The 13,114-nt window shown below is 40.1% G+C and overlaps 1 protein-coding gene across 1 annotated transcript in view; it reads right to left on the minus strand.

Annotated features, from left to right (window-relative positions):
* Positions 1 to 13,114, minus strand: part of RYK (receptor like tyrosine kinase) — a 49,822-nt gene that overhangs the window by 8,940 nt on the left and 27,768 nt on the right. Inside the window, exons 10-13 of the mRNA XM_063132316.1 lie at positions 10,274 to 10,343; positions 2,677 to 2,809; positions 1,476 to 1,585; positions 717 to 876 (exon numbers count right to left, since the gene is read on the minus strand). Of these exons, the coding sequence (XP_062988386.1) occupies positions 717 to 876; positions 1,476 to 1,585; positions 2,677 to 2,809; positions 10,274 to 10,343 (473 nt within the window). The remainder of the gene's footprint in view (positions 1 to 716; positions 877 to 1,475; positions 1,586 to 2,676; positions 2,810 to 10,273; positions 10,344 to 13,114) is intronic.

The raw sequence follows: 13,114 nt of genomic DNA on the forward strand, positions 1-13,114 counted from the left end.
ACACAAGCCAAGGTACCTCTCAGGCTAACTTCTCCCTCTCAGAGTTGTTAGCCTAAAGTGCCATTCTGAATACCCAAGAAGGATGGGTGCAAATAAAAGCTGTTTTGAACTGAGATTTTAATTATAAGAACTATCAGTGTAATTTAAAAGATTCTGGTTCAGTTCAAACAACACGTTAGACAATGCAGTGTGTAAACTCCGCTCAACGGATGAATTTTTAGGGGGTACTCCCTACACCACATGTTCTAACTCCACCGTTGTTTGACTGGGGGCTACCGTGGAGTTGAGTAAAATCTATTGCGACATATGATTGACAGTTCCTCTGCCCTCTCTCTTCCCCTGCTCCTCTTGATGGTATCCCAACAGCCATTGCTGCAAAACAAACAAACAAACAAAAAACACAAACCATGATCCTGGCAGCTCTCCTGGAGCGGCACTCCCTTCTTGCCAGGAAACTCTGTAGCTAGTGGGAAAAGTCAACTCAACACAACGGAAAACTCCATGGAGCCTGCCACACAACACACAGCACATTTGTTGTTCAGGAACTCTCCTCTACACAGTGTTGATATTCTGCATGGAGTGTTTTCCCAAAAAAACCACCACTGTTGCGTGGTTTTCCTGCCAGACAACACATTTCTCAACGGTGTTGTAAAAACTCCACTGTGGAGTTCTAAAACCACTATTGAGAAACTGCTTTGCATTAGATTTTAACTTACCACATCACTAGCACCGGAAAACTCATTGTTAACCAAGCTTTCAAGAGCCATCCACCGCACTGGTCTGTTTTCATTATCTCCGAGGCAATGATAATCCATGGGAAATAAGTCTCTGGACAGGGCATTGTCTGTAATCTTTACTTGAAGTGCATCATCAATGCTGCATATTAAAATATAGACACACAACCAGTTAGACAAGCCAGTTAAGCTATTTCTAGTTAAGTATTGTCATGATTAAAGTGTTGCCTATATAACATTCAGAAAACGACAATGCATTTCTAGACATATTAGGCCTCATGGCCCTAGTACAAAAAATCCATTTGGAATTATAAGTGATTATTTAAAAGTTCCTCTTCAAGAATCTTCATTTTATTTTATATATTCTAAAAGCAAATCCTGACAGACTGCTTATAGATAACATCCACTGATAAATACTGGCAGACAAGGATAACACTGGAAGTTCACAGTGAAGCCTTATGGAAACAGTTAGGTTTGCATATTCTATCCAATGTGTATGATAGTCTCCACCTATTGATGATGGCTGACATCTACAGAGTCTTTCAGTCAGCTTGAGTGCTGTAGCATCCAGTTCTGGTACTCCACTTTGAAAAAAACTCTTATTGTGCCAGTCAGGTGTGAACTATCTTGTGATAGGAAAGGATGACTTGAAAATAGAGTGAACAACAAGACATTAAAAAGGAACATTTTTCATCACCACCCCTTGAGTGCCTTTAGCCTCTCTTACACTTTAGTACTTACACACAGTTTCTAGCAGCCAGGTCTTTGTGAATGACCTCCCTTCTGGCTAAGTAGCTCATTCCACATGCAATCTGAATAGCCATGTGTACAAGATCTTGTTGTGAAATTGCCTACAGAAATATAGAAGCATCATTATAAATTGCCCTGAAATTAAAAGGAGAGGTATAAAAAAACATGCTTTTAACAGAAATTCATAATGCGGTCATGATTTGCTACTTGTCTGAGATGCAAGTCTTTCGTATTGTCAACTAAGGATGCAATCCTTTGGGATCTGCCCTGGGTCATGCTTTCTGTTTTGCATTTAAGCTAGACAGGTGTTTTTATCCCTCTAGTGGAGGCTATGGGGAACGAAGGAGGCTGGGGCAGCCATAGGATTTGTTGTATAGCTAGTCTCCTCTCCAATTTACCCCAGGGAATGCTCCTTTTCCCCATCTCCATGCTCTGTTTTCTGAGCATGGAGAGCATGGTTCTCTCTGCTTTGGATAAAGGGGGGGGGGCAGAAATACGGAGCCCTATTTCTGACCTTGCAGCCAGAAACTGAACAATCCTATGCACCCTGATGCTGTATAGGGGGGCACAGGATTCTTCTCTTATTTCCCTTAAAAACTGTGATCCAAAATGGTTTTCTCCAGTACAAAGAAAGCTGCTAATGCTTGTACCAAAAATCACAAGCTATTTTTGATTTGATTTTACGTTTTTGTATTGCACCCCGCTTTAGAGTAAATTCTTTTAAGTGCTATACAGGTTTATTAAATATAAATAATAAATAAATAGTATCAGCTGTGTCACAGGCCTCTTGTAAAAGGATTCATTTTTATAGCAACATACTTGTGACTGTCGGGAAAAAGTAGGGCTGTGGCTATTGGGAGAAAGTAGGGCTGTGAGAGAGTAAGATAGTTTGATTGTAGGACAGGAAAAAATAGGATTATACCTGCAGGCTCAGCCCTGCCCTTACTATTGTACTCCTTTCTAATTCTGTAAGTCAAATCCCTTGTTTGCATTTAAGAATCAACATGTATTTTAGCAGAAAATGCAATACTAATTGAGAGGGGTTAAAACTGTTCTCATATTCCAGTGCATAATAAGTTCTTTATGATGATTAATCCCCTGCAAATTCACCATGGCCTTGACAGTTTGAATGTTAATGAAATCTAAACTGGTGACTCAAACTATTTTATATCCTAGATTGCCCACTTCTTACCTGAGGATTATTGGCTTCTACTAGTTTGCACTGTCGCAAAAATAGCTTGAGGTTTCCCCAGTTCATATAAGGCAAGAGCACCATAGGTTTTTCTCCTTCCTCTATACAAACGTGAGTGATAGGGAGCAGATTTCTGGAAAAAATATAGTTCTGGTTTGTTATAGTGCCATTAGATCTTCAAACAACTGTCCAAAGCCCAAACACATACTGGTTTGTATGGCAGAATTACCACCTCTCTGTTACTCCATTTCCTTGATTCAATCTTTCTTTTAAAGTAATCCGTACAATAACCTTTGTTCTTAAAGCCAAGCAAGTAAAGTATGCTGATATTGCTATTTTGTTTTTTTTTAAATCTCTATCCAAACAGTTCAGAATGCAATAAAATGGAGAAAAACAGAAAATTTCATGACTGCATGAAAAATAGTGATTCGATAAAAGGGGTCATGATAAGACTGTTCTAATATATTAGTTGCTTCAATGCAGATACTATGAATACACACGGATAATAAAAAGTAAATCACACATAATAAAATATTTAACAATGTATGTTATCCATTAATCAAGTGACATCACATTCACATGATACGATCAGTGTATAATCTCTCTAGCTTTTATAAATATTTACGAGGAAAAATGGAAAACTATGTGCTCTGGTCTGAAATAGCATGCTATAAAAACTAGTGGAATCTCTTCTGTGTATCAGCAAGTTGAAACCTGCGCATCAGTATAGTTCAGGATTAAAAACTTACTACAAAAGACTAAATCCCCACCCCCTCCCCCCAATAACAGTTGCTTTAAAAAGTAGGTTGGACAATTATCTTTCAAGGATGGTTTTGCATTTAGCCTGGCTTGCATCTGACGGGAGGCACTTTTTTAAAAACAACAACAACAACAACAACAACAACAACCCTATTTAGGACAATTACGACCCAAATACTTGCAACTTCACATAATAATGATTAGTGACACTTGCATTCTGCAAGCCTGGATACATATTCCTGGCTACAACTAGAAATGCCCAATCCCCCAACCCAAGCCTGAGTCAAACATGCAAAAAGGCATGTCAAAAGAACTCTTGAGAATTCAACATTCTGCCGTAAGTGCAGGTTGGCTTGCTCTATGTTGCCATTACGGTCTTCATGAGAAACAGCATACCCCACATTTTGACTGTGTGTTGTAAATGTGTCCCATTTTCAGACTTTTTAATGATTATTGTTTCTTGGACTACATACAGTATGGGCAAAAGGCGGGATACAAATAAATAAATATAATAATAATATGTACCAAGGTTTGGCTATGAGGCTAGTCTGAAAGTACTTTAACCATTTGAAGTACACGAAGTCCCTTGTTTTGGGGGAAAGACTTACACATACAATCCTTTCAGGTATTTCTAGTAACTAGGGTGCCTTGAATTGCTTACATCAAATTAGATCACCTATCTACTGGCTAGCTACTTCCAGGCTTTATCTATAGCTAAATACAGAAAAGCTTATACAGCAGCTTAGTTTGTCTCCCATCAACAGGGACTTTTTAAAACACACACACCAAACTCCATCTGATTTGAGATTATATCCTTGTCAGTCAGGACAGGTTGAAACAGCGCTTAATGGAATGCAGTTTTTAATATGAAATTAGGGCCCATTTTATAACTCTGTTACTTATTTTGCTGCCTGGAATGACAGCCACATTTTATGTTTCATATTTGTTGATAGGCAGAAATAAACTAGAATTTAACAGCCACATAATGAAGGGCTCTAGTTCACCAGGACGCACCCTAACCATTCCAATACAGCTGTGAGAGTCAGGGGTCACATCACCAAATGAGTGAGGAATAATGAGAGACTCTTTGTTTCCAACAGGGGCCTTAACATCTTTGGGCTTCTAGTTGTAATTCTAGGGTGAATGTAATCTGGCTATTTGGAAAGATCTATATGCCCAGCTCCAGCATGACTGCTAAAGTTGAAGTGTTCCATTTGCCATGATCCTGAGTGTGCTGTGGTTTATCTGACATCATGCTGCAGGGATGCTGCCACAGCAGCATCTCATATGAACACGGTACACTGCACTATACCAAGTCAGACCATTGATCCATTTAGCCCAGTATTGTTGACACTGACTGGCAGCAACTCTCCAGAGTTTCAGGCAGAATTCCCAGTCCCTCCTTCTATAATTGCTTGCTATAGGAGGTGGAAGCAGATTGGGGTAACTTTGTTCCTGCTTGAGGGGTGCAATTCTTTTTCCTTTTTGACTAACGAAAGGAAACGGGCAGATTGTTGGCTCCCATTAAGAAGAAGGACATCACTATTTTCTCCAGTTGGCCCCAAAAGAGAAGGGAGGAGGTTGAATTACAGCATAAAAGGGCTGGGGACAGAGTGAGTTAGTAAATCACAGAGACAGAAAAAAACAGGCAGAACCAGAAATGAACTGCTTGTTGCCATCCAAGGGCAGTATAGGCCCAAGCAGCTGAGAGAATAAACTGAAGAAAAGGGGTGGTTGGGGTGGGGAAAGGTGGGGTGTAAAACTACTGTTTATCCCACTAAAGGGGAAGGGAGAGCTAAGGAGCACTGCTGTCACCTGGAACTGGGTAAACTGGAGAGGAGCAGACAACATAGATGTTGTCTGTTTTTGTTTGTGTTTTATGCTTTTTATGCTTTTTAAATTTTGTATATTTCTTTTTAATGTTCACTGTTTTTAACTTTTGTAAACTGCCCAGAGAACTTCAGCTATGGGGCAGTATATAAATGTAAATAATAATAATAATAAGTCATGCATGAGTTAACAGGACTCCCTCTCTCTGTCCCCAGTGGCTCTAAATCCATGGAGAAGGGAGAGGAAAAAGCATTTTTTCTCACCCTATGCTTTTTACAGTGTTGTTATTGTTGGCAGGGACTGCTAGTTTAAAATCCCAGGCTAACTGCTCCTCTTGGTGAGAAGGCAAAACAAAGAACCAGAAGGAATTTTCTCTCCGGTAGGCATTGTATGCTTGTTCGGCACTGATCTCTGAAGTGGAAGAGAAAACAATTTCCTGCCTGCTGTCCTACTACTAAATGAGAAGACTAGCCTGATGTAATTTTTTTTTGTGGGGAAGCACTGAAGTATTTAATCACCCACCTATAGTCTGAGGTGGTACAGAACAGTAAGATACATCAAGTGAATTTGCTGATCATGTAATTCATCTTTCGATCATGTAATTCATCTTCCCATGTTTTTTATCTAGCGTGTGCCCAAGATTGTACCTTTTAATAAAATGTTCTTCTATTAAAAGGTACAAACTTGGGCACATATTTGATAAAAAACATGGAAAGAACACATCCTTATGAACTCTCTAGTATGTACACAATTAAGCAAACTCTTAAGTGCTGAAGAATGGCAAACTACATTCCAAGATACCTAGATAACTTAACATTTATGGAAGAGTAGCACACAACCTTTTTCAAGATTAGGATGCACCTCTCAATCACCAGGAACCACAGAAAATTGGAAGGGGTTTCACTTGTGGGAAAGACAGAACCTTCCTGATACAAGTACATATTTGTATATATCTTTATTCCACAAGGCAGGATTCATAGAATTATTATTATTATTATTATTATTATTATTATTATTATTATTATTATTATATTTATTTATTTATTTATTTATTTATTTATTTATTTATTTATTTATATAGCACCATCAATGTACATGAATTCCCAAACACCCTCCCATCTAAGGCATTGACCAGACCCAGGCCTACTTAGCTTCAGCAATGTGGCTGCTGGGACATACAACACGAGAGTAACCCTGCTAGATCAGAATAAAAGGCCCATTTAGTGTGGCATCACACTTCTCACAGTGGCCAATGAGATGCTTTTTGGAAGCCCACAAGCAAGATGTTTGCCAGCAACTAGTATTCAGCAACATGCTGCCTCTGAAAAGGGAGGTTCCACTACATCCATCTTGACTAATAACCATTGATAGATTTATCCAGCACAAATTTATCCAGTTCTCATTTAAGCCATTCAAGCTAGAAAACATTACATCTTGTGGCAGTGAATTCTGTAAATATATTATGCATTCTGTGAAGTATTTCTCTTGTGAGCCTTAAATCTGTGGCCAATCAATTTCACTGATTATATGTCGTGTCTGACTTGGTTCAAGATGCCCAGAGGTCCTGAAACCATCAAGGCATGTATAAGAAAGGAGGGTCAAATCAAGTCCCATGTCAAGGCAAGTCCAGTCATGTCCAATTCTGGCCAGGGCAAGTCAAGTCAAGTCTGGTATGCTGAACAGCAAGTCAAACTTAGAGGCAAGGTCTTTCAGAACCTTGGCCAGCTCCAAGTTAGCTGAGACTTAGGGGGGATCTGCACTTCGCTCCCAAAGCGCTTCTATGTGACCCCAGTGCACCCCGAAAATGATAGTCTGACTTCCCTGTAAAAGAAACGAGGAAGAGCCGTCCATGCCGCCGAGAGCTCGGCAAAAGAAGGCGGGGTGAAGACTGGAAGAAGCTCTCTACCCCGCCTTCTTTTGCCGAGCTCTTCTCGTCGGCGGCATGGATGGCTCTTCTTCGTTTCTTTTACAGGGAAGTCAGACTATCGTTTTCAGGGTGCACTGGGGTCGCATAGAAGCGCTCTGGGAGCGACGTGCGGATCCCCTCTTAGTAGAGGTGAGCTGTTGATTCAGCAGAAGGCTTTCTGGAGCCTTATAAAGGCCAGCAGCTCAAGACCTGCAGATATCTCCACCCCCTCAGAGAAGCAATTTGTTTCTTAAAGGACTACTATCTTTCATCTCCGGAACTTTCTCCAGATGTTCACGATCGTATCTCGGCATGTCTTTCAGATATCTCAGCCTGGCTGCTTCATCGTCGTTTGAAACTTAACATGGCAAAGACTGAACTGCTAGTTTTTCCTCCTAAACCTTCTCCTCACCTCTCATTCTCCCTTACTGTCAACGATGTCACGCTTACTCCGGTCAAGGAAGCTCGTAGTCTTGGCTTTATATTTGACTCCTCGCTCTCCTTTACTCCTCACATCGAGGCAGTAGCTAAATCCTGTCGTTTCTTCCTGTATAATATTGCCAGGATTCGACCATTTTTGTCTGTCTCTTCTGCCAAGACTCTCGTTCACGCACTGGTTATCTCTCGGTTGGACTACTGCAACCTTCTTCTCTCTGGCCTTCCTTCGTCTCACATCAGTCCGCTGGTCTCTGTCCACCACTCTGCCGCTAAGATCATCTTCTTGGCCCGCCGCTCTGACCATGTCACTCCACTTCTGAAATCTCTTCATTGGCTTCCAATTCACTTCAGAATCCAATATAAACTTCTCCTACTGACCTTCAAAGCTCTTCACTGCCTAGCTCCTGCCTATCTCTCCTCTCTCATCTCACACTATCGCCCCGCTCGTGCTCTCCGCTCCTCCGATGCCATGCTTCTCGCCTGCCCAAGGACCTCCACTTCCCTTACTCGGCTTCGTCCTTTTTCTTCTGCTGCCCCTTACGCCTGGAACGCTCTTCCAGAACACTTGAGAACTACAAACTCAATAACTGCTTTTAAGACTCAGCTCAAAACTTTTCTTTTCCCTATAGCCTTCAAATATTGAGTTTGTTCTGACTTTACACTGTTGGTTTTGCCCTACCCTGTGCCTGTTTACACTTCCCTGTGCCTGTTTGCATTCTCCTTCCCTCTTTATTGTTTACTACAACTTATTAGATTGTAAGCCTATGCGGCAGGGTCTTGCTATTTACTGTGTTATCTGTACAGCACCATGTACATTGATGGTGTTATATAAATAAATAATAATAATAATAATAATCTGTAGCTGCTGGCTCCTACTGGGTGGGGGTGGTGAAGACTGTAATGGGGAAGTGTCCTCTGCATGTGAGGAGTCAGGTAAAGGCACATCTTTTGAACTGGAAGGCCTTGGCATAGCACATTGGGTTAATGGAGGCAGTCTCTTCTGTCTCCATGTCCTCTTTGGAGACAGATAATGGATCAAGGCTGGGGAACATAACACTGTGGTTTAATAGGAGATGGAGAAAAATGCCTTCTCTATCTATTTTCTGCATACCATATGTAACTTTATGTGGCACTATCATACCGCCACCTGTTTTCTAAACAAAAAAGTCCCAAACATTTTAACCGCCTCTCACAGGAAAGATGCTCCTACTCCTTAATCATTTTTGTTGCCCTTTTTGCATCTCTCTCAGGGTCTACAATATTCTTTTTGAGATTGGGCATCCAGAGCTGTACAATATTCCAAATACAACTGCACCAGAATTTTTTTATAAAAGCATTAAAATACAGGCTACCTTATTTATTTACATTTATATACCATGTTATCTGTACAACCATTTAAAGCAATAAAACCTTAAAACAAAATAGGGTTGAAAGTGAGTGAGGGCCAATTCTTGAGGGAGTGCATGCCATCATTTGGGGGCAACGCAGGAGGAAGCCCTTTTCCATGTGTCCATAAAACAGGCCTCTGTGGGTAATTATTTCCAAACCCTTTCCTAATCATTCCCAACCTGGAATCTGCCTTTTTTGTTTGTTTTACTGCTGCACATGATGTTGCCATTTTATTGAACTATCCACCAGGGCCACAATATTCTCTTTTTTGGTTTATCACTACCAGTGGGCCCCATCAGTGTACATGTGAGTTAGTATTTTTGCCCTAACACACATCACTTTATACTTACTCATACTTAGCTTACATATTGTTGCCTATTCACATAGTTTGAAGAGATGCCTTTGAAGATGATTGCAGACTGCTTTGGTTTATACCATTTTGAATAATTTAATGTCAGATGAGTTGTATCAATTGTCAGTTTTAGACTTCCAATATTTTTTATAGTTTGCTACTGAACCCTCACAAGGATCTATTTCGTATCCTCTTGTAAACTCTCAGAACCTGGACCTTTTGTAAAATGACTGATCACTAAGGCCATAAAAAGACACCAGAACCAAAGGCTATTACATACAAAGACCTGCATCTCAATGGTGTTTTGCTGACATAACATACTTGGAAGTTATCCATGGATAGCAAATTAATGCAATTGAGCACACGTCACAGTAAGCTGGCACAGTACTACTGACAACATTAAAAAGGAAAGTAAGTACTTAATAACAGCCCCAATGAAGAACAGACAGACATGCAAAGAGAAGAACATTCAAGGCATTTGTCATCAGTGCTCATCAAATTTTAAAGCTTAATTTGTCTATAATTTCAACCTGGGAAGTTTTTTACTCCAAATATTAGTGGCCCTTTAGTCAGACAAAATTGGAGTTTGACTTCCTAATGTCTAACGGCGAAATTTGCTTTAAATCCAGAGGTCATTGGAAGATGAAGCTCCCAACCCACTCAGAATATCTTTTCAGTTACATTACAAGGCATTTTCATCTACTATTTGGGCGAAACATATGCAAATAATATGTCATTTCTTTTACTCTTCATTTCTGTTCCTTGGCAAACTAAGAACAAGACATGCATGAACAGTAAAGTTGAAAAAATGGAGTCTAGTGCAGTGTTTTTGCAGGAGAACACAAAGCTGCCTGTTTTTAATAAAGATTGTTTCATGATCTTTCAATAAAGAATCAAAACAAGCTTCAAGTAAGAGCACTAACCTGTGATGAAGACCTCTGAGTTTACAGCTTTCTGTCAACATCATTGTCACTTGAACTTCTGAGGCTTGATCTAAAAAGGCAAACATTTGGCATAAACAGCTTTTTAATGAGTGCAAGTGTGTGTGTGTGTGTGTGTGCACGCGCACACACACACACACACACACAAATGAATACACTGAAAAGCCTCAAACAGCAAAACATTCACACACTAAAATATTAAACACACTTAATAAAAGGTAAAGTATAAACTATTATGTACATATCCTGAACTTCTCATGAGTGCACTATTTGGGTTGTATCTAGATTAATTTAGTAGCATTTTAAATTAAGCCCCACTGAATTCAATGGGACCCAAGTTCAACTAACATAGTCTAGATCCAAACCTTTGTATGTGCTCCTTTTATCTGAACTACTCAAATAAAAGGAGCACCTGTATAGATGATCTATACCTGCCCATTATTTATAAACTAAGTAGGATAAACAGTAACTAAAAGAATAACCTGCCAACTGAACCTGATTTAAACAGCAGTTTAAACTTGCAGCAAACTATTCCACTATAAGCTTACTGTTTATGATAAGCGTGTATAATTTACAAACTTATGGGTATTTAACTAGAAACCCTTCTCCTTTCTGGGGCAGAAACAGAACACATTAGGATTATTTAACATGGAACAATGTTCTGAGGTATCGGAGCTTTGGCTCTCCTTAAAGAATCCAGATTTTTTTTGTAGCACTAACCCGTTGGTTGGGGATTTGGGAAGTGGTGGTGTTACCTTGCACTCTTAAGGGGATTTCCATGTGAAGAATACGAACCAACACAGATTTGTACAAATCTAGTTTGGTACGTAGATTCTGTTTGATGAACCCATTCTTTAAAAGAGACATTTCAAGCATGAATTGACCAATAAAAGGCTGACCTGCCTTCAACTATACACGGAAATTCAAATCTTATCTTGTGAAACAGTTCCAGTATTTACACTGGGTTGGATTCAAAGTTTTTGCTCCATGAACAATAGGATCCCTTCCACATGCAGAACTCTCCTTCCATTGATGGAGCAAAAATGTTGGAACCAACCTATTGTGTTTTCTTATCAATATTATTTCCTTGTTGTTTCTTAAGTCAGCCATATCTGCACCAAAACAAATTATATAAGCTTAACCCATACTCAGAAGTTTAGCACGCATAACTCAATTTGAAATTGCTCCACAAAAATTCTGAGGAGTCTTAAATAAGGCACAATAAGATAGTTACAATTAGTGAAATGATAAAGAATTCAAAAGTTAAAGAACAAGTATTTCATTCTTGTTACATTAAATGAATTTGAATCATGTTAAAAAAAATTTTTAAAGGTTGCAGAGGAGCTGGTGAGAGGGACAGAGGCAATAAGTAGGCTGCCATGGTTCTTGTTGGTCAGAGGCAGCCCAAGTCTTTCCAACAGACTGAGAGAGAGCTCTTCAGGGATTAACATACGTAGCTGCCTTACAAGGATCAGACTACTGGTCCACATAGCAAAGAACTGATTATTCTTGATAGAAGAACCTCTCCAAGATCTTTTGTCCAGCTTTGCTGGACAAGATCTTTTAAGCAGATCTTAAAAGATCTTGCTGGACAAGATCTTTTAAGCAGAGATGCCAGGAGTTGAACTTGAAAACATGTGCATGCAAAAACATGAGTCTGCCACTGAATTATGTCCCCTGACGTTTCACAGTAAAAATAAGAAGGTGCCTGACACTAAGACAGCCTCTCCTTCTTTGCCTCTCTCCTCAAGCCTTTGAATCAGGGGTCCCAGCGTGGTGTCCATGGATCCTTGTCATGGTACCCTGGATCCCTCATGATTTCTTTTAAGTTAAAAAACACATTTAAATTGGGAGGCCCATGTGGACCCCAGAGGCATACTTAAAAAAAATAAAAATGGTGAGCACTGGAACCCAGTACTTCTTTTGAAGCATGTCCAGAAAAAAGGAAAAGGCAAGCTGAAGGTGATGGGGAATATCCTGGAAGGATGTGTGTGTGTGTGTGTGTGTGTGTGTGTGTGTGTGTGTGTGTGTATGTGTGTGAGAGAGAGAGAGAGAGAGAGAGAGAGAGAGAGAGAGAGAGAGAGAGAGAGAGCATATTAGAGGGATGAGAGTGAGTAAGGAGGGGGAATTTGGTCTGTGTTTGTGTATCCATTTTTGGTGGTTTTTTGTGGGTGGGGGAAGGGTGTGTTAGTTGGCTTGTTTCCTTGGTGTGGTATGGTGTGCACACGCACATCTTTTATTGAGCAGTACCAGTTCGTTTTCTATGAAATTAGTATTTTGTTGTGCTTTCTGGAGACAAATATGTGATTTGGATTCGGGGCTCAGACTCCACTCCGCCTTGCACTCAATTTCTTGGCCAAGTTACAGGGCTCTGAGGCCCATCAGCTTGCCTTTTGTGAAATGGTTGCTGAAGTAGGTTCCAAGGAATGGTTATGTATTTTAGAGCACAGATCACACCTCTGTCTTGTACTTAGGTTCCTGGGCACATTACTTTTCTTTTAGCTTCACCAGTTTGCTTTTGGGAAATGGGTATTTTGTGACTGGTCACGTCTCCCATGGCAGCCATTTTGTGAGAGTGCCCACCGGAGTCTGAGAAGCCTGTGCAAGTTTTAGGTTTAAAGGGGCATGTGAATCTTGGCTATCAACTGATCAACAAAATATGTCACCAACTTATAAGGTGCTTGGGCTTGTAGTAGTATCCCCTCTTCTTAGGGTTCTATGTTCCAAGTTCACAAGCATTACCTATTGCCACTCCCACTTTTCACTTTCCATTCAGTTTTATATCTTTCTAATGTCTCCTTTCTCTGCCCCTTTCAATGACCA

This window comes from Elgaria multicarinata, chromosome 8 (assembly GCF_023053635.1).
Source record: "Elgaria multicarinata webbii isolate HBS135686 ecotype San Diego chromosome 8, rElgMul1.1.pri, whole genome shotgun sequence".
NCBI lineage: Eukaryota > Metazoa > Chordata > Lepidosauria > Squamata > Anguidae > Elgaria > Elgaria multicarinata.